Raw genomic sequence first — 23387 nt, 5'->3', positions numbered from 1 at the left:
CAAAAATATAGCGGAGAGTTGAACCGGCCCAGTCAATATAGCCGTTATTTACTTGGTCAGCAGACTTGGAGGACAAGTAAACCTAGTCAAAATCTAGGTTAAGACTTGGTCTAAGGACACGTCACCAATTCGTATTAATTAATATTAAATATTAATTAATTTCTTATTTAATAGTATTTAATTTTTACCGAATTAATTAATTATTCAATGATAATTAATTTCTATTAATTCGGGTTCCAAAAATATTAATTCATGTAGACCGGACCGGACCGAACCGAGCCGAGCCGGACGGACGGGCGGCGGCGGCGGCGCGCGCGTGTGTCTTCTTGGCACATTGGTGTGTCCTCACTCCTTTATAAAATTGTAGGTGCCCTTGGGTCCAACAACAATTGTTCAAGTTGGAATATATATACACTACTAATATTTGTGTTTCATCCAATGTGGGACTTAAAATGAACCTTTTCAAATTCATCTCCATATTAGCTCTTACTTGTGTTCATTTATTGCTCATTTAATGTCAATAAATCTTTCCAACTCTTCCTCCAAGTTATCATCATTCCAAGTTCCAACAATCCCCCACTTGAATTTAAAAGGTGATTTTAGAAGTACGTTAAACGTTTCTAAGATTATGCATAAGCAAAGGTGTCTACGACTTGAACCTTTGCGTAGCAAGTAAGATTCCGATTCAACAAGAGTGACACTATTGTGTTGAACTCTATCTCAGACATCAGACCCGCACATAACCTTTTCTTAAGGTGTATTCTTAATAGCCCGTGCTTTTAATGGCCCTGCACGTGTATCCCGGTTTAGTGAAGGCTCTAGGAATTCTGCCTCGAAATTCCATAGGAACCGGCCTCAGTTCCACAATCACATAGGTGAATCTATCAAGAGTACTCCTGTAGCCTAGGTACCCCCTCATATAGAGTATAGATTTCATTAAGAGATTCTATTATCTCATCCTCTTATCACTTCAGGATTCATGCTTCTTTTATTTAGTTTAGCATGATCGTCTCATATCACTCACAACTTGTTATTACCCATTGAACCTATTTCTTGGGATCTCCGGTCATTTAGGTCGGGTTACCATCATGAGCGAATCACATTCCTATAGGCATTAGTCCCATCTTATATGATGTATTATAGACTTTCTCTCTAGCTAATCCTTTCGTCAAAGGATCTGCTAAATTTTCATCAGTGCGTACATGATCCACTCTCACAGCTCCTTTAGAGATACAGTCTCTAATAGTGCTATGCTTTCTTCTAATTTGACGTCTTTTACCATTATAATAACGGTTCTCTATTTTTGCAATAGCCGTGGTACTATCGCAGTGGATCAACACAGCTGGCATAGGTTTTTCCCACAAAGGAATCTCAGCTAGCAAGCATCTTAACTAACTTGCTTCTTCACTAGCATTTGCTAATGCTATCATTTCAGACTCCATCGTGGACTGATCCAGGATAGTCTGTTTCTTTGATTTCCAAGATACAGCTCCTCCGGCTATGTTGAATACATAGCCACTAGTAGCTTTGGAATCATCTGATAAGGTATTCCAATCTGCATCACTGTATCCTTCAAGTACTGCAGGAAATCTCTGATAATGTAGACCGAGGTTCATTGTCTTTTTAAGGTACCGCATGACTCGCTCAATAGCTCGCTAATGCTCATTGCTCGGTCTACTTGTAAACCTACACAACAATCCTACAACATATGCAATGTCTGGTCTAGTACAATCAGTGGCATACCTAAGACTGCCAATGATGCTTGCATATTCTGCCTGTCTGACACTTTCACCAGTGTTCTTAAACAGTTTCATACTTGGATCATATGGTGTACTTGATGGTTTACATTCAAAATAGTTATATTTCTTTAAGATCTTTTCCACGTAGTGTGATTGATCCAAAGAAATTCCTCGTTCAGATTTTGTGATCTTGATGCCAAGAATCACACTCGCTTCTCCGAGGTCTTTCATATCAAAGTTGTTGCACAACAATGATTTCATAGCGTTAACGGCATGAATGTTTGATCCAAATATGAGTAGGTCGTCTACGTATAGACAGATGATAGTGCAAATGCGATTCTCAGATTTGTAATAAACGCATTTGTCACTTTCATTCACTTTGTACCCATTCGATATCATTAAGTTATCAAACTTTTCATGCCATTGCTTAGGAGCTTGTTTTAATCCATACAAGGATTTATCTAACTTACAGACCTTGTTCTCTTGTCCATGGATCACAAAACCTTCAAGTTGTTCCATATAGATTTCTTCTTCTAAGTCACCATTTAGAAAAGCTATTTTTACATCCATTTGGTGTACTATCAAATTATAGATAGCAGCGATTGATATAAGTACCCTAATGGATGTAATTCTAGTGACTGGAGAGTAAGTATCAAAGAAATCTACATTTTCTCTTTGTCTAAAACCCTTGGCTACAAGACGAGCCTTGTATTTATCAATAGTTCCATCAGGTTTTAGTTTCTTTTTCAAAACCCATTTACAACCAATTGGTTTGCATCCAGGAGGTAAGTCTACTAAGTGCCAGGTCTTGTTAGACTCAAGAGAATCTATCTCATCATTAATGGCTTCCTGCCATAAGTCTGCATCTAGCGATGACAAAGCTTCTTGAAGATTTATTGGATCTTCTTCTACATTATAAGCCGCATAGTCAGGCCCATAATCTTTAGAGACTCTTACTCGTTTACTTCGTCGAAGTTCTGTTTCTACATTGTCGTTGCTTTCTGTGCTTCTTATCACAGGAATGTGACTCGATTGAGTGCCCCCACTATTTCTTGATTTGAAGGGAAATTTGTCTTCATAGAAATCAACATCATTTGATTCTATAGTCACTTTTGCATTTAGGTCACAAAACTTATATGCCTTACTGTTTACTGCATACCCAATGAATACACATTTGTATGCTCTACTAGCGAGTTTAACTCGTTTCGGATCCGGAATTCTGACATAAGCCAGACAGCCCCAAGTTCTCAAATAAGACAAGTTTGGTTGTCTTTTCTTTAATATCTCATAAGGTGAGATCTTAATTTTTGCCTTGGGTATTCTATTCAGGACATAGCAAACAGTCAATAAAATTTCCCCCCACCAGTGAGGTGCAGCACCAGAATTTATCATAATTGCAACAACAAGTTCAGTAAAAGTTCTATTCTTTCTCTCTGCTTTACCATTCATTTCAGGAGAGTATGGAGCAGTCGTTTCATGTACAATTCCATGCTTAATATAAAACTCATTAAATAACCCAGAATCGTATTCAGTTCCCCTATCACTACGAAGTCTCTTAATCTTCTTACTAAATTGATTCTCAATTTCAGTCACATACATCTTAAACATGTCAAGCGCTTCACTTTTATTTTTCATTAAGTATACATAAGTATAATCAGAACAATCGTCAATAAAAGTGATAAAATAACGTTTACTATTTCTAGTTAAGGTTCCATCTAATTCACATATATCAGAATGTATAAGATCTAGGGGATTAGATTCTTTAATTATTGATTTATGTGAGGTCTTAGTTATTTTAGCTTGACTACAATATTCACATTTATTAGTATCATTCACATTTAATTTAGGAATTAAGCCTAAGTCGCTTGCATGAGAAATATCTCGCTTATTAACGTGACAAAGTCTAGCATGCCAAATATTAAAATCACACAAAGAGTAAACGGAAGGAGAAACTTTATTAAAATCAACATTCAACTTAAACATGCCATCAGCGGCGTACCCTTTCCCAACAAAAATACCATTCTTAGTGATGGTGTACAAATCTGCCCCTATAGTTTGACTAAACCCTGCCTTATTTAAAAGAAAACCAGAAACAAGATTCTTCCTAATTTCAGGAACGTGCATGACGTCCTTCAAGATCAAAGTCTTTCCTGAGGTGAATTTCAGCTCAACATCTCCAATTCCAGCAACATTAGTGGTGTGAGCATCTCCCAACAGCACTTTCTTATCTTCAGCAATAGTGTATGTCTTGAACATAGCACGGTCATAGCAGACATGGCGAGAGGCGCCAGTGTCTATCCACCAGCCATCACTTCCACCAACCATGTTGATTTCAGTGATCATAGCAACAAATGGCTCATCAGTCATGTTAATTTGAGCATTTGATCCAGCAACAGGTTTAGGCCTGCTCTTACATTTCCTTGCCATATGACCCGGTTTTCCACAATTGTAGCAAGTGAAAACCGGAGCGTCATTTCTCTGTGGTGGTGGTTGCTGCCTAGCAAATGAAGCAGATGGGGCCCTAGAGGGATTCCCATTCTTAATTCGGTTCACAGCATTGCGGTTTTGATTCTTTAATGGTTTGCCAGTAGGCTTCAGAACCGCACCGAATCTCTTTTTGTTGTTCGAAACAACTAAGACTTCATCTTTCTGATCTTGTCTCCGAGCTTCCTCTTCAATTCGGAGGCGAGTAATCAGACTCTCGATTGAAAATTCTTTTGTTTTGTGTCGAAGGACATTTTTGAAATCTTTCCAACCAGGGGGCAGTTTGTCAATTATTACAGCAATTTGAAATTGTTCATCGAGGGGCATACCTTCAGTAATGATTTCATGAGCAATTTTCTGAAGCTCGTGGCTTTGAGCTTCCACAGACTTTTCATCCACCATCTTGTAATTCAAGTAGCGGCTCATAGCATATTTCATTGCACCAGCTTCTTCGGTGTCATACTTCCTTTGGAGAGCTTCCCAAACCTGTTTAGCAGTCTTGTGATTACTATAGTAATCATATAGGTCATCAGCAAGACTGTTCAGAATGTGATGTTTGCATAGGTAATCATTTTCTTACCATAGGGCAATTTCTTTTCGGAGCTGTAAGTCATCTGCTGCGGCTTTTTCTTTTGCAGCAGAGTCTCCATCAGACGTTTTGGAAGCTGCGTCCTTTTTGGAGGTTCCGTCAGATTCAGCAGTTGACTTACCATTAGTTATCTCGATTGATCCAGAAGGAACAATTGGGATGTCCTCAGTCAGAACGTGGGCAACCTTTTTCAGAGTTAGGAAAAACTTCATCTTAGATTGCCAACGTTTGAAATTGGATCCCTCAAACTTGAATGGTTTGTCATTCACAGAAGCGGCCGCAGTATTACCGATAGTTTCCTCAGTCGACATGGCAGTTACAGAAATCGTCTTAAAATTGTTGTTTTTCGGTTTAAGAAAATAATGCCACAGAGGAAAATATCGGCTGAGTCGCGGATCGGTACGCTTTCTTTAAGACGTTTCGCGGTACTGCCAGATTTATGCAAAGCAGCTCGTAAATACCCACGACGCCTCCAGGATAAAACAGCTCGTTTCAATACGATTCACACTTGCACGTGTGATGAATCGTTCTAAATGATACACCTTCTGATGGTTAAAACCAGTCTTAGTATCTGGATTTATTCCAGTCGAAAAAAGAAAAGAATAATCTGAGATGAAGCAGAGTAAGAGAGAGGAGAGAATTCGAAATTGAATTCTGGAGTGCAGAACAAGTGAATGGAACAAATGTATTTATAGGCAAAAATATCCAACCGAGTGGACCAAAACGTGGGCAAAAATATAGCGGAGAGTTGAACCGGCCCAGTCAATATAGCCGTTATTTACTTGGTCAGCAGACTTGGAGGACAAGTAAACCTAGTCAAAATCTAGGTTAAGACTTGGTCTAAGGACACGTCACCAATTCGTATTAATTAATATTAAATATTAATTAATTTCTTATTTAATAGTATTTAATTTTTACCGAATTAATTAATTATTCAATGATAATTAATTTCTATTAATTCGGGTTCCAAAAAAATTAATTCATGTAGACCGGACCGAGCCGAGCCGGACGGACGGGCGGCGCGCGTGTGTCTTCTTGGCACATTGGTGTGTCCTCACTCCTTAATAAAATTGTAGGTGCCCTTGGGCCCAACAACAATTGTTCAAGTTGGAATATATATACACTACTAATATTTGTGTTCCCTCCAATGTGGGACTTAAAATGAACCTTTTCAAATTCATCTCCATATTAGCTTTTAATTGTGTTCATTTATTGCTCATTTAATGTCAATAAATCTTTCCAACTCTTCCTCCAAGTTATCATCATTCCAAGTTCCAACATAGCAAAATACAGTTGCAACTCAATAACATAGAACATGATTTATTTCGCAAATGAAAAATGCAATTTCTAAGTATGCCACTATATATGAACAGGAAAACCATGAATGATAAATTGATGAAAACCCATTTTGACAAAGTTACATATAGAATGCATGATCAATGGTAAGAAATCAAATAGAAGTAATGAGACTAAAGATTTGAGAAAGTATTGTAGTTCAGTAACAATTGGTAATCCTGTCCGTCCTGGAACCCGTCTAATTAACACTGAAGTATTTTTAGGAATCAACATTTCTTCATCAAGATACTCTGAAATTTGAAGAGTCAATGTAAAGCCTATTATAAGCACTATCATAATACAAATCTCACAGCAAATTTGGCTAAGCAAAAGTGTATCCGAACTTAATTTTAAACGTGATACATTTGTTATGTTAGATGGGAGTAGAAAAACTTGTACTTTAAGAGGAACAAAAAGTACTGCAACATTATCCATCACCATATTATTTGGAATAAAATGGAGACCTAAAGGGCGGTAATCTTCACTTAAGAAGAACCGTAGAACAGCTTTTCAACAATAGAACACTTAAACCGAATCAAGATTATTGACCCTGATTAAGATAATAGCCGGTGTAGCACCCACTGCTTTTTCAAATTATCATTTGTGTCGCCGTGTTAGTATAGATAAAGATAATAGAAAACTGATAAACATAGATAAATCAAAATAAGAACAGACCTTCGTTGGTCTGGGCGTTGGTGACCAGTAGGTCGAAATCAGTACCCCTCCCTAAATGCTTGGATACAAAAATATTTTGTTTCAATGTGCCAACAGAGACGAAAGGACCATCCATGGGAATTGAATCGTAATCTTTTGCAATCTTAAATTTATAATACAACCATCCATGGGAATTGAATCGTAATCTTTTGCACTCTTAGATTTATAATACACCGCCATTGTAAATTTGAAAATTATTATTTCAATTAACAGGTAAACAAATAATCAAAAGGACTTTGATATGAAGAAAAAAAAGTTGCTATTGAAACTCAAAACAAATCAAACAGTACAGTATGTCAAAGCTAACTTTTTTTTCTTCTCTATTCTAAGGTAAAAATTGAACAAATTGAACCACCACAATAACAAATCTAAACTTCTTCACGCGAAATAAAATTCAGATTCCTTTCAGATCTTTATCAGAACCAGTGAATCCAATTTTGGCACGGCGAAGCCCTCGTAAATCAAGACTGCAAGAAGCGCAGCAACATCTAGGTTTGGCGATGAAATCGTAGAGAAGAGAGATCCAATGAATCTTGGGAAGGGTAGTGAGATGGTGGTTTGTGGAGAAAGATAATATATATAATAATGAATGGTTTACGGTTTTCTGTTTTCACATTCAAACGGTGCATTCTTTTCATTTTCCCAAATACAAAGTTGGAAATTGACTTTTTAGAAAACTGGGAAGTGGTTTTTCATTTCTCAAGCTGAAATTTGAAATTTGAAATCCAATATTATGTCTTTCGAGCTTTTGTGTATTAAAATAAATAAAAAATCAGTAAGAAAATAATGAGAGATTGACAGCAGTCATTAATACCAAATCAACCACATTTGAATATTTAACAAATAGACTAATTTCCCCTTAATTATTATATTAGTTTAACTTAAACTCAATTAGGATATACGTGGAATTTCCAACTACTTTAACTTTTATATATATATATATATATATATATATATATATATATATATATATATATATATATATATATATATATATATATATATATATATATATATATTACTACATTAATAATTTATTTATATAAATATTATTTGTTTCATTTTGACACAAAAACATAAAACGTATTATATTTTAAATAGAGATTATTATAATATAGATTATTTAAATAAGAACTATTAATACTTTTAGGGTAATGCTAAAAGTGTATTGAATTAGTTACAAATATATATTTAATTTTATTTTTTATTTTATTCATGACAAACTTTCTAAATGTTAATTTCTTAACATGTGTCCTTAGGGAACAGGTTAGCATTACCTATACTTTTATATATATAATAAATAAATAAATTATAAGAATCAAATATTATAAAAGAATAAAATACTTAATTTATTGTTCCTTATTCCAGTTATATGGATCAAATATTATAAGAGAATAAAATACTTAATTTAACATGTGTAACAATTATTAAAATCATGTCTTATTAATTTACTATTGTCTTTTTATGTTCCAAAACTTGAATTTGTGTTTAAAATATAATGCATTAATATTTCTAATTGACAAAATAACAGTATAATTGACACATTATAACATTAAACTATAAAAACAACATTCAAATAGAAACAAAAAATTCTTCTAAAACGATACTTAAAAAGCAATGGAGAAAATGACATTTATACTAAAAATTGATATAATATTTGTTTCAACACAAAGCACCAGACAATTATGATATATGAAAATACACAATTTTCTTATGAAAACACAATTTTTTTATGAAACACTCAAATACTCAAATTTGGTTTGATAGTTATATTTCAAGATACATGATATAGGTGATATAATTAATTCTCACCTCTCTTTGTCATGACTTTGTTTTTAATTTCTTTACAATATTTCCTTATATGTTTATATTAATAAAATAAAATCAATAATTATCAATTTTAATTATGATTTAATATCAATTACAATTTTTTTAATTGTCGGTTTTAACTGATACAATCTTAATAATAGATACAAAATAAGAGATTTTTTTTTTAATAACCAATTTTTAAAAAAAAATGTCAGAAATAACCAACTTTTCAAAATAATTCCCCAAATGTCTATTTTTTGCTAAAAAATACACGTTGTCGCCAGGGGGGGTGGCGACAACACTGGGCTTTAAGAGAACTCGCCAGTGGGCCTGGCGCCCATGTGTATTTTTTAGGTGTTGTCGCCACCCCCCCTGGCGACAACACCCCCCCTTTATTTTTTTTTTCTTTTTTTTTTTGTAATTTATTTTCTTTAACATAATTTCCTCCTAATTTTTTTTATGTTATACTTTTCAATTATTAATTCAAAATGGATTTTATAAATAATTATTTTTTTCAATATTAATGTAATTTTTTTCATTATTTCCTCTTAATTTTTTTTCATTATTTCCACTTAATTTTTTTCATTATTTCCTCTTAATTATTTTTTTCAATATTAATGTAATTTTCAATATTAATGTAATTTTTTTCATTATTTCCTCTTAATTTTTTTTCAATATTAATGTAATTTTTTTCATTATTTCCTCTTAATTTTTTTCATGGTATTATATTTTAGGTAATTTTTTACTTTCAATATTAATGTTTTCGGTACTATTTTCTCTTAAATCTTTGTAAATTTTATTGGTTCCAAATATTTTCTCCATGGTAATATTTGGTAATTTCTTTCAATATGTACCATGAACTTTTTTTTATTTAGTAATTTTTTTTGTGTTGTAACCCATAAAATTTATAAAAAAAAAGTTCATTTCATTGAAAAAGTAAATTACAAACATCATCGAAACTAATAACTATGTTGTGGAACTAGATCCACGATTGGGACATTTGGTCCTATTATGTCCTACCTCACGACATATACTACACTTCCTCTGCATTTTTTCAGTTACGTCCATCTCGGTTCTAATACGCCTGCTGTTTGGTCGACCGCTTTTATTCCGACGCATTAAATCGTTATGCCAAACTGTTTCCCCCTCGTACACAGGCCAATATGCTTCCATTGCTACCACCGGAAAGTAATTGTCGTATACGTTGAGCAACGTTGATACCTTGTAAATTTCTGATACCAAAGATAATGCATCAAAGTGAGTATGTGAACATGCTGCAAGGACATGGGAGCAAGGCATGCGATATGCTTGAAATTGGCCACAGTCGCACCAACGATCTGGGATATTGACGCGATACTGTTGTCGTGGAAGTCCCTGGTTGTGGTCAATTGTTTCCTTTACACTGAAGGTGTGGCCATGACGGTCGAACTCGGTCACCCGATGAGTGTTACCCTTGGCAGATTCCTGTTGTATATATTTCATGCAGACATCGCTATATACCTGTTGTGTTTGTAACACTGAATTCCACCTCTTACCTCGTGTGGCGAACAAAGTTGCCATCCGAAAATACGTAGCACTAACAATGGCAGTTACAGGTAGGTTTCGTATGCCTTTGAAAACCCCGTTCATTGATTCCACAAGATTTGTAGTCATGTGGCCCCACCTAGCCCCATCGTCGTATGACCTAGTCCATCTTGCTCTATCAATGCTGTCAATCCACCTCCCTGCATCTGGATTTGTCAACGCTATTTCTCGGCGGTAGTATTGAAATCCAGGTTGGTTTAAGGCATACCCCGCGTTCACCAAGTGGTTCTTCAAAAATTTATCCTTGATCTCTCTCATAAAATTATGTGCTATGTGCCTAATACAGTAGACATGCTTAGACGGAGGGTTGTGCCAACCATTTGCCGGATTGTTGTATGCGCTGTCAATAGAAGCGTGCCTGTCAGAAATCAAACAAAGATTAGGTTGTGGAGCGACTCTAGCTCGGAGATTCTTCAGAAAGAAACCCCAAGCAGCAGCTGTTTCGCCTTCTACCAAAGCAAATGCTATTGGAAAAATGTTGCTATTTCCATCCTGCGCGACCGCCATCAACAAAGTTCCCTTGTATTTCCCATACAGCCACGTTCCATCAATTTGAATAATCGGCTTGCAAAAACCAAAACCGACGATGCATGGTTGAAACGCCCAGAATAGTCTATGGAAGATTCCATTACCTTCGAGAGGGGTTCCGTCCTGGGACTGTGCCGGCAGTGTCTCCAATATACTAACAGTCCCAGGTGAATACAATTGCAGTGCAGCCAGGTAGCGAGGAAGTTGTTGGTACGATTCCTCCCAGTTGCCGTAGACTCTTTCAATTGCTTTCTGTTTCGCCAACCAAGCCTTTCTGTACGAAGGTCTGTATTTGAACACAGAAACGCAATGAGAAATAATTGTCTTCACCTTCAGGGATGGGTCAGTTTCGACCAGAGGAATGATGGTATGACATATCATGTCATGACTGAGTTTTCGATGATCTTGCGCCATGTTAGTGGTGACGCAGGTGTGGGCTTGAGATATCGAACGTATCACCCACGCGTTAAACTTCTTTCTGAACGATGCCTTCAGCATGTATCCACATTCCGGGTTTTTGCATGCAATAGTGACTCTCTCTGGATTTGATCGATCGGCTTTAAAATCAACACAATTTGCTAAGTGCCAATTTTTTATAGCCAACAGACAATCATCCTTCGAACGAAACGTGTCACCCTCTTTCAACTCCTCACTTGACCTCATGTATGGATTGTAGAACATATCGGACGATGGCTCGTCCTCTCCTAAATTAAGCGTTGTGAAATGTGCCGGAGGTGAATATGCATGTGTATCCGGTACTGGATCCGGTACTGGAACTTCTTCGTCACCTTCATCTTCGGATTCACGATTCACCAACTCATCAACAACATCTTCTATATCAGTTTCTTCGTCAATGACATGTTCGGGTTGTTGTTCGTCATCAACAACAGGATCAATAACTTGTGACTGAATATTTTGCGAAGGAGCATTTTGTTCAACCACTACGTACAGTTCCAGATAATCATAACCAAAATACTCATGGGTGAGGAACATGTTTTGGACCTCTAAGTCAGTTGTTATCTCTGATTGACAAAACATGACTGAGTTGTTAGGTTGAAGAAGGGGTTGTCGGTAAAATATCTGAGACACTGGTTCTCTTATTTTGGATTCGATTTTCCTTTTTAGATAAGAGAAATCTGATTGTCTATTTAGAGCAAAACGTGTTGAGTTTGTGTTTTTAAATAGAAAACCGTTTGTGTCGCAGTGGTATGTCTCACCATTCATATGAACACGAACTTTGAACTGCGAGGTGGATGCCATAATTTTGATATGTGTTTGTGAAAGAAGAAATGTGAGAATTGTGTTGTGTTGCAAAAGGAAGAAATGTTTGGGAAAGTTGTGATGGTTGTAAAAAATAGTATGTGAAGTAGTTCCTATATATCATGCAAGAAATCTTACACAAGGGTAATGCATGCAAGAAATGAGGCAATAATTCTGCACAAGATAGTAACTTTGACATGACTAATGCATGCCACAAGAGAATCTCGTCCCCACCTCTTACACAAGGGTAATGCATGCAAGAAATGAAGCAATAATTCTGCACAAGATAGTAACTTTGACATGACTAATGCATGCCACAAAAGATAGGGCTGCATGCATGAAGATAGGGGGAATCGTTGCAGGAATCTATCAGGAATCGCTTCAGGAATCATTACAGGCGCATGCTAGGGTACAGGAACTCGTTTCGGACGCATGCTAGGGACAGAAAACAGATGGGGACCATGTGGGGCCCTAATTTTTATTCTTCAAAATTATTGTTTATGTTTTTCCCTTGTAAATGAAACCCTAATTGTCCCTCTATAAATTAGGGTTTCTTGTGTGCATCAGTACACACACGAAAAAAATGAGATCTCGAATAAGGCCAGATAGCACGCAGTGGAGAGGTTAACCGAGGCGTTCAAAATCCACTTGTTCTTGCAGTGATACTCGAGTAGTTTAGATTAAGTGTTGTTGTGTTTGTTGCAATGATCGAGCGTGTACTACAAGTTGTTATGTGTTATTTTCTTAGATGTTTTGGTTTCTGTGTTGGTTATTGTCAATGTACCTTTTTAATTAATGAATGAATTAATGTTTTCCATAATATATATCTGCGCCAGTTTAATATAAAAGTCTCAAAATCTATTATAATTGTATGTTTTAAATGAATTAAAAATTATGATAATGCATGTCACAAATTATGATAATGAATTAAAATCTATTATAATATAAAATTCTCAACATCTAAATAAAAAATTCTCGTCCCCACCACAGACTTGACGGGACAAGACACTGCAGGGAATCTCGTCCCCACCACAGACATGACGGGACAAGACACTGCAGGGAATCTCGTCCCCACCACAGACTTGACGGGACAAGACACTGCAGGGAATCTCGTCCCCACCACAGACTTGACGGGACAAGACACTGCAGGGAATCTCGTCCCCACCACAGACTTGACGGGACAAGACACTGCAGGGAATCTCGTAGTAACCTATGCATTTTGGCTATAAATATGTTCCCAAACTTGTTCATTTTCTTCATCACCTCTTATACTTTCATCAGAGCAACTTATCATCAGAGCAACTTTGTGTTTCATCATCAACAAACATGTCTCTCCTAACTATGGGTCAAGAGCATCGAGGCACCATTGCAAACATTGCCACTTATGTAAGTTTGAGTAAACACTTAATTTTTTTTACTTAAATTTACTAATTTCAAATACTTATGGGAGGTGTTTTTTTTATAGGATGTCACGAGATTTAGGACCCGTGCTGGTAAGATGAATGCTCCTGACCCTTTGATTGTGGACTACGTTAAACGTGCGGGATTTGGTGAGGTAATGAGCTTAACACATACCTCAGTTGATATGAAGTTTATATTAGCATTGTGTGAGCGTTGGAGGCCTGAGACTCATACTTTTCACCTTCCAATGGGTGAATGTACCATCACTCTAGAGGACGTGTACATGTTGTTGGGTCTCAAAACAAATGGAAAGGCAGTGTATGGAAATGTCCAACAACCAAACGCCCTATGCGTCGAATTGTTGGGTGTGGATTTAATAGAGGGTGAGGGGCAACAAAGGGGTAGGGGCCAAGGTATAAAGCTTGCTGGCCTTCAGGAAGCTTATGTTGGGCTTAAATTGGATCAGTTTTCTGACGAAGAAACTATATTGCGGAAAACTAGGATGTATATTATGTTGTTGTTTGGTAGGTTTCTATTTCCCGAAGGCACGGGAAATAGTGTTAATTTTATGTACTTGTGTTTACTTGGGGACATTGATGCAATAAAGACATATAGTTGGGGTTCGGCTGTGTTGGCATACCTATATAGTTCCTTATGCAAATGTGCAAAAAAGGATAGTTGTACATTTAGTGGATGTGCATTCTTGCTACAAGCATGGGCATGGTGGAGGATGCCGGTATTGGCCCCTGCAAATCCAAACAGTTACGCCTTCCCTTACGCTTCAAGGTAACTTTTGGATCTTATTTTAATTATTGCTTTTTATTCTATTATTATTTGTAACTATATTGATTTATATCTTTTAATGTGTTTAGGTTCAATGCACTCGGAATGGATTGGTCCAAAACGCCTGATTCCAAAATCATTTTCTACCGCCAGCTATTAGATCGACTAGGACCCCAAGAAGTAATACCTCTAAAAATGTCCATTTTCTAAATATATTTTTAAAAATAACTATCTTCTATATTCTGAAATTAATATTATTTGCTTTGCAGTTTATTTGGCGTCCTTACTTGGAATTGGACCACGTACCCGACCTTGACGAGGCGGCTATTTGGACAGCAAAATCACCCATCATACGGTTCACCACTGTGGAGATGCACCCGAGTGACCGTGTGAAGCTCCAATTCGGCATGCATCAAGGTATCCCTGACCCACCTGAGCCTGACTGTTTGGGACGTTGGCATCTTGCGAAGGTTAGCGAACAGTGGTACGTACAAAATTACAAGTCCTTTGCCATAGAGCAGCGTAAAATATGGGCTCGTCGATCAAAAACGGTTCTAGAATTTCCTGTGGCGCCGGGAGAAATGAAGCCAACTGTTGAGTATGTAAACTGGTACAGGACCGTCACAAATCCTGAAATGATTGTGTCTGCCCCTTTCTATTTAGCTGACCCGCGAGCACAACCTCCATATTTTGGAGGACAACAACAACCACCACCAAATTACCACCAACAACAACAACAACCACCGCCACCAAATTACCAACAACAACAACAACCACCACTAAATTACCAACAACAACATTACCCACAACAACACCAACAACAACAACAACAAAGTTACCACCAACAACCAATGCAACCACAAACACCTTTTTACCAACAACATTCCCAACAACTCCACCCGTTTTTTTCATCCCAAACTCAACCACAAAATCAAGAATTCCATGCAGGGAGCTCTTCTAGATCACATTTCCAGGAATTCCATGCGGGGGGCTCTTCAAGATCACCACCAATGACCCCCGACATGGGCATAGAAGAAGAATACCCGCAATACACCACATTCGACCAACACACATCACAGTACCCCAGCCAACAATTTGACTTCAACACACCGCCACAACCATTGTATTTTAACCAAACCGGATCCACCACCAACTTCCAAAACTTCCAGGCCGCACCCACTAGGAGAAATTTTAACCCGCCTAGACACAGCTTCGACAGCGCCGCGGGCACCCGCCTATCCTATGGAGGGAATTCTATAGGTCAAGATATTGAAGACCCAGGTTTCATTCAAGGACCGTCGACTATGGCACAAGACGAACCAAATAGAGGGGGGCGTCGTCGCGGAAATAGGGGGCATTACCAACTCGTGACCCGTCTACACGACCCATTCGGCAACCTCAATGTGGATCGTACCATGGTCCACGTGGCGCGCAATAAGATTTTTATTTGTATCTTCAATGTATTTTGTAATGTTTTTAATTATAATGTATTTGTATCGTTAATGTTTTTTGAAATGTCTTTAATTTTAATGTATTTCTATCGTCAATGTATCGTTATTGTATCTTAATAAATAATTATTTTAACGAATGTCCAACTTATACTTTAATGTATTTAATATTTTTTAAAATAATATTATTTTTTTAAAAAAATATTTAATCTTAAAATTTATTTTATAATATAAATATAACATTGTTTTACTAACCAACTTCACAACTATATTAACCACAAAAATATAAGTTATTAATTAATTATTTTACTTATAATTCATTAACTACTTCCACTACTTCATTGACCAATAAAATATATATTATTAACCATGTTCAGACACTAAATTATAAATAAGTTAATTAACATTTATATTCCAAAAATAATTTTAACAAGATACATAAAAAAAACAATATAAAAAAATTATTGAAAAATTGTTGTTAAAAAAAAACTAAAAAAAAAATAACAAAAAATTATTACAAAATTGTAGTTATTAAAAAAAATACTGAAAAAAATTAAGAGAAATTAATGTTAAAGAAAAAAAATTACAAAAAAAAAAGAAAAAAAAATAAGGGGGGGTGTTGTCGCCAGGGGGGGTGGCAACAACACCTAAAAAATGCACATAGGCGCCAGTGGGCCTGGCGAGTTCTCTTAAAGCCCAGTGTTGTCGCCACCCCCCTGGCGACAACGTGTATTTTTTAGCAAAAAATGGACATTTGGGGAATTTTTTTGAAAAGTTGGTTATTTCTGAAATTTTTTTTAAAAAATTGGTTATTCAAAAAAAAATTCACAAAATAAAATATACAATTAACACTTATTAAATTCATTAATGATTTCTTAAAAATACAATTATAAATTAAAAAATTTCATCTTACTTATCAATTATACTAATTAGAACATAAAAATTTATGCATATTCAATTAAAATTATAATATTATGATATTACAGTATTTGAATGATTAAGAATACAAATAGCTATATGTTGGGTTATATTCAACATTTGATTTTTACAAAGTCGTTTATGAAAATTATTATGAAGGTCATAATTAATACATACCATGAGATCACTATAATTTATTAAAAAAAACATTAATTTAGTGGAAGCAGCAATATAAAGTTATTATTGAATTATATACCGAATACATTGTATAAATGGAAGGATCTAATTCAATACAACTAAATTAATAATAAATAATTATTAAATTATTTTTTATTTAAAAACTATTAAATTAGTAAATTTTTTTTGATTAAAAAAACTATTTTCTACAATTAACAAAAAAAAAACATAAGTTTATAATATATAGAATATATTTCATTTTTTTTAATTATGACATATATTACTTATATTGATATTAAATATATATATAATAAATTTAAGAATTTATTTTGTACTTTTTATTTATTTATAGTAGTTTTAATTAATTTATCATCTCATTTATTGCTTTTGAAAATTTATCATTATTACAATTTATTTTTAATAAAAAAGAGAAACTTTATTATAATAATTATTACAAATATATGTTTTTAATTTGGATGTCATCTTGATTGATTCTCTTTTTATTTAACACAGTTAATTTTTTTTAAAACTTACATAAATTATTAATAAATTAGAAATGTCTAATTTATTTTATAATTTATAAAAAAAATTAGTTAAATTAAATTTTTTATGTATACTATTAATAACAATGACATTTTATATATGCAATAGTAATCTTACTTTAAATAAAATTTTTAAATTATAAATGTTTTTAAAACATTTTTTTTAATTAAAAAATATTTAACCCGTACTTCGCACGGGTCTAACTACTAGTTAATTAATAGTAAATAAATATGGAGAGTTTATGAGAGAGAGTGTGTGTTAAATAAAAGAGAAATGAGAAAAACCTCAAAGGGTTGGCTCAGTTGGCAAATGAGTTTTCTTCATAAAGGGACGGAACCGGCTAGTACCCGGGTTCGATCTCGGCTGGAGTCAAAAACGCCCTGGGGCCACGGTGCCGTCGCCTCCGAGCCCGGGTCCGGATTAGTCACGTGGGGCCCCTTTCCCCCGCGGATACCGGTCGGTTAACGCCAAAAAAAAAAAAGAGAAATGAGAAAAAAAAGTTTTGCGTCGAGAGAAATAGGTAAAATGGAGTGTTAAAGTGAACTTAAGAAATTTCCGAGGGTTTTGCGTGCAATACAGGTCTCTTATCATGTCTCTTCCTATTCTCCCTCCTGAACTTATCGAGGAAATTCTTTCATGTCTTCCGGTGAAACTTCTCGTGAGATTCACATGCGTTTGCAAACACTGGAATTCGCTCATCTTTGATCCAAGATTCGCTAAACTTCATCTTGAAAGATCACCCAAACACACACACACCCTACTTACCTTACTCGATGGTGTAGAGGAGTCTGAAACTTGGGTGGTAGCTCCGCAGTCAGTGCGTCGTTTACTCGAATACCCTGCCTCCACTGTCGTCAACGAAGACAAGTGTTACCGTTTCACAGTCAATAATTTTTATGCAATAGGCTCTGCCAACGGCTTGGTCTGTTTCATTGGTGATAAATCAATGCATTATGAAAACAACGAAATTTATAGTTGGTTATGGAACCCTAGTTTACAATTAATATCCAGAAACTCACCAACTTTGTCTTTCATGCATCCTAATCACTGGGTGCACCTTGGATTTGGCTATGATGATTCAGGAGACACATACAAGGTCAGTCAAATTTCAATTTTGATTGTGTTACTTAGTTGCACAATTGCATTTCATAGTTCATACCTAACATAATAAAGTTGTCCATTTCATCTCAAATGATTAAAGGCTCTTTCAAATATATGTTGTCTGATTTTGTGTATTGGTTTAAAAAGTGACACCATTCTTTAGTTTAACCACATGCATTTTTGTATTTACTCCATGCAAGGTGGTGGCTGTGTTATGGGATTATACAGTGCAGAAATGGGAGGGGAGAGTTCATTGCATGGGCGATAGTTGCTGGAGAAAGACTCTCGCTTGCCCTAATTTTCCAACTCTACTAATTAGAACTCCCATCGGACGATTTGTTAATGGTAGTGTTAACTGGTTAGCGCTTAACAACTTAACCTATCATGAGTATGAATGGAAAGATGTTACCATCGAACAGTTAGTGATCTTTTCGCTTGATCTGCGCAACGAAACATGTAAGTATATTTTGCTGCCTAACAGTATTGGTGTAAAGCCCCAAGATGAACCAGAACCAGCTCTTTCTGTTTTAAGGGGTTGCCTGTGCCTTTATTATAACCACATGAATACTCATTTTGTTTTGTGGGAAATGAGAGAGTTTGGAGTTCAAGAGTCTTGGACTCGGTTGGTGAATCTTCGCTATGAGCAGATTCAATGGGATTTTGTGCCTGATTTGCGTCTGTTGCCGGTGTGTCTGTCGGAAAATGGAGATGTCCTGATGCTGGCCTGCCCACTAGCTTGGCATGAAGTTATTATGTATCATCCAAGAGATGGTAGAGTTGAACATATTGTACTTCCTAACAATCAAGTTTGGTATGCCTATGAACATATGAAGAGCTTGGTTTTGCCTCGGCCTCATCCACATTAAGCTCCTATGCAGCAAACTGCTCGTTTTTTTTTTATAGTTTGTGTTGGATTATTCAAGTGTTGTAATAATAACTACTGATGGTTTCTTAATTGTGTTTTCCTTAGCTAGTAAAACTATTTTGTTGGGCAAAGATATTTTAATTACTTAATGAATCAAAGTGTTTGGATTGGATGAAGATATTTTAATTTTCTATTATTACTATTATGAGTTAGTTTTCTACAGCACACACGCTGTGTCTGATTTAAAATAGGACTATCATTACAAAGTGACTATAAATAAAATACATTGGATTTATTCTTAGTAAAGAAAGTATACATACTCAAATAACCCTTTATTCCAAGTTATAATACATCTAAGTTGTAACTTGTAACCCTTTCCTTCTTTCATGATGTTAATTAAAATGAACTACATGTTCAATATTTATTGAAAAGCAAGAGTATATACATAAACACACCACACCACATAAATAAACTTCACCATCCTACAAATAATTATTCTTTTTGAAACACAATAGGGAGTGCACCCCCATCGAGTCCCAACAGAATCTTTCCATTTTCACGAATAACACCAACAGTCCCACATTCAAACTTACAAGCGGAGCATACCTCTGTAGGGCACCATTGGATGTTATAGATACTGCTAGTTTGTGTTGGCACAATCCTAAAGAAGTTACCGTATGCTCCAGCTGTACTGTCATCCCTTCCGGTTATAATAAGCCTCCTTCCGCTCGTAGCATCTTTCTCACCCACTCTCCATTCCGTGGACTGCGCGCAACTTGAGGAAGCTACAAATGATACTCTCAAGTCTCTGTCAAGAAGCACATCGTCCTCATCATGACGGGTGACAAAAGGTGTGAATACCACCCGCAAACCATTTGCCAAGTCAGTGTTGACAAGACCAACTTGCAGAGGGCACGGCGCATTTCCTGTGATCAATATAGGACCTCCTCCGTTGCCTGTGATAGCAGGCCTGATGAAGTATTCCTCGTCGTCCTCAACTGCGTCGCCACTTGTGTCTATCGCAATTTGAACTATTGATGTTGTTTCCATCAAAAGCCACACATGAGCAAGGATGAATACAGTGAGGAATCTAGTTGACATTATGGATTAATCTTACTGGCTCACGAGACGACTTAGACTTTTTGTGTGTTTGCTGTTGATTGGTAGGCAAAGTATTTATAGGACTAATCGTGATACCATGCAGCGAATAGAATGATTCATGAGTAAACAAAAGTACAATAAAATAATTTACATGAATTTTCATATTGTAAACTTGCTCTGTAACTCCTACCGGACAAATTAAATAATCAAAGTAAGCATTATATGTTGCTTTGTTTTGATCGCAGGATTTTGATAGGGTGGAAGTGCTGAATTTATTCCTAGTTACGTACAAAAACCAAATTCTACAAGAACGCTAAAACACTTTTGTCTATTTTGTCAACACACTCATTTGTTTGTACATTTGGTTAAATTTGAGATTCCAATTTTAATTGTGTTGTGAATTTTATGCCGTTACATACCAATTCTACTCTATAAGCACTATATATTTTAAGCTAAAGTTTGCTTCGGCCAAGCAAAATCAATTTTGTGGTTATAAATTAATGAACGTACGGTCACGCAATGTCGATATAAATAATAAATAAATACATAACGATGATTAATAAATATATATATATATATATATATATATATATATATATATATATATATATATATATATATATATATATATAAAAGATACGCAAATTAAAAAGAAAACTTGAAATTATAATTGTTATATAAATATTAATTTAATCTAGTAAAAAATATAAACTTTAGTAGAAAAATAATTGTCATAATTGACTGATGTTAAATATAATTTTATAAGTAATTTTGGCCCGTTGAAAAATTTATATTATTCATAAGAAATTTATGTCTTTATCATCATAATTGTATCATGTTTTTTTTTATAAAAAAAACGAATATTAGTAGCAATTTTTTTAGTATAAAATTTTTATCATAACTAATATTTTTTGATAATTGAAAATTTTGATATCCTTTATTATAATTTAATAGTATATTTAATTATAATTATTATATTATATATATTTTTAAAAACAACATAAAAAAATAAATTATATATTTTTATAGATATAATTATATTTAATTATAATTATTATATATATATATATATATATATATATATATATATATATATATATGAGGAGAGTTATATTGACTCCAAGAGTAAGTTATAATAACTTACTCTACATCTTGACCATTAATTCTTTAATTAGATTAAAAATAATAAGTCATTAAATGTGAAAAGAGAAAACTATTCCTTATTATTTTTAACCATTAGATTGAAAAGAATTAATGGTCAAGATGTGGAATAAGTTATTATAACTTACTCTTGAAGTCAATATAACCCTCCTCTCTCTCTCTATATATATATATATATATATATATATATATATATATATATATATATATATATATATATATATATATATATGTAAGTGTTCAACACTTACTCCAAATCATAACCATTGATTATCATTAATCCAACGGTTTTAATTAAAACTTTATATAGAAAAATATTTCCAAAAATAACTAGATTAAATGAACAATTAAAACCATTAGATTAATGAAAAATTATATTGATGGGGTCTCCATAATGAATACAATATATGGTGGATTAATAGAAAGGTAAACTATGAATTGAAATCAGAATAAAGTTACCTTAACTTCAAATAAAGCTCCAAGAACACTTGGATCCTGTTACAAAAACTTATTGCTATGTTATAAAAGCCTATAATTCTGAAAACAATAATATTTTGAACCAAATATTTTCTGAACCAAATATATATGTAATTAAAATCTCTCCCCTCCCTTCCCCTCATCTCCCCTCCCCTTGATAAAATTCCCTCCCTTCCCCTCTCCCCGATTGAACCAAACATACCCTTTGAAACATTTTACTCCAAATTTGCATTTAAATCAAAATTTAAGATTTATGAAAAAGTAAAATCTTAATATAAACAGGATTAAGAAAAACTTTCTACTTGATTAGATATTTGTGGTTTAAAGAAAATTTTGATTAAGAATGCAACATTAAAATCAAGGGATATTTAAGACTTATATTTTTTTTGGAAGAAAAGCTTCAATGTTAGTGTTAAGTCCCAAGTTAACTGATTCATAGAGAAGAAAAAACTTAATAATAAGATAAAGAATTAATCAAATCTACCCAACAATTATATTAAAATCAGAGTATTCAAATTTTCACAAACAACGCAAGGGATATCACATTTCAACTTAGAATACAACATATACTTTTCTTCAAATTAAATCAACTCTTAATACCACGTTGGGGAAACATAAAATCATACATTATTCAACTAGAAAAAAAAACTTATAATTATTAATATTCAACTAACAAATTTTTAGCACAACTATAACTTCACAACATCAACTTTATAACTAACTATTCCACAACTAAATTCATAATAACCACGATTTATTCTCCCAAAAGTCAAAACCTTATTTCCACATAAACCTAATTCCATATATTCTCCTTTTAATCCAATAAATTAAATAATAATATTATAGTTACTATTATTTCTTAATGGGCCTGTTATTCGTACACCTCCACACTGCTATATATCACACCACAACTAAACCAAATTAAATAATATTATTACTAATATTATTTCCTCCAACATAATCAATTTTATTAATTCTCCGATTAACCGACTAACTAATCCAAATTTTAACTTAATAATTTCGATCGACATATCAATCCAATTAGCCTTTTAAAATAAAAATCGACGAATCCAATTACTCCGATGCATTTTCACACTTATTCTAAATCCAATAATTAAACCCTTAAATAATTTAATTAACTTAATTAATTAAATTTGGGGCGTTACAACTCTCCCCCACTTAGAATATTTTCGTCCTCAAAAATCTATGCAACACAACCAGTCTCAACGTCACATCCCGCTTCAGCTGCGCCACTCTGATCACCCATCTTAATTCACCGTCCTTATCAAAGTTCCGATCAACTTATACGGTTCGCAAGCTTCAACCAAGTTTCAGGCTTTCTTTAGGATCCATCACTTTGAACATCATTA

General features: G+C 34.3%; 2 protein-coding genes across 2 annotated transcripts; one reads left to right on the top strand and one right to left on the bottom strand.

The window, feature by feature from the left end:
• The first annotated feature begins 17901 nt into the window (after positions 1–17901).
• On the top strand, positions 17902–19362 carry LOC131611738 (F-box/kelch-repeat protein At3g23880-like). The gene is made up of 2 exons (XM_058883640.1): positions 17902–18408; positions 18614–19362. The coding sequence occupies exons 1-2, from the start codon at positions 17902–17904 to the stop codon at positions 19277–19279; spliced, it is 1173 nt and encodes a 390-aa protein (XP_058739623.1). The 3' UTR covers positions 19280–19362.
• A 408-nt stretch (positions 19363–19770) lies between these two features.
• Positions 19771–20379, bottom strand: LOC131611737 (kunitz type trypsin inhibitor 104-like). The gene has a single exon (XM_058883639.1). It carries the CDS (start codon positions 20377–20379, stop codon positions 19771–19773), a length of 609 nt encoding a protein of 202 aa, XP_058739622.1.
• Between the last annotated feature and the right edge of the window lie 3008 nt (positions 20380–23387).

The sequence above is a fragment of the Vicia villosa genome, linkage group LG6 (genome assembly GCF_029867415.1).
Source record: "Vicia villosa cultivar HV-30 ecotype Madison, WI linkage group LG6, Vvil1.0, whole genome shotgun sequence".
NCBI lineage: Eukaryota > Viridiplantae > Streptophyta > Magnoliopsida > Fabales > Fabaceae > Vicia > Vicia villosa.
Note: the sequence above shows the minus strand (reverse complement) of the source record. Positions and strands in the feature narration are given on the sequence as shown.

Excerpts from the sequence above, each read along its gene's own strand:
- LOC131611738 (XM_058883640.1), top strand. The coding sequence starts at position 17,902 with ATGTCTCTTCCTATTCTCCCTCCTGAACTTATCGAGGAAATTCTTTCA. Across the intron at positions 18,409-18,613 it reads ATTCAGGAGACACATACAAG|GTGGTGGCTGTGTTATGGGA; the intron begins GTCAGTCAAATT and ends ACTCCATGCAAG.
- LOC131611737 (XM_058883639.1), bottom strand. The coding sequence starts at position 20,379 with ATGTCAACTAGATTCCTCACTGTATTCATCCTTGCTCATGTGTGGCTT.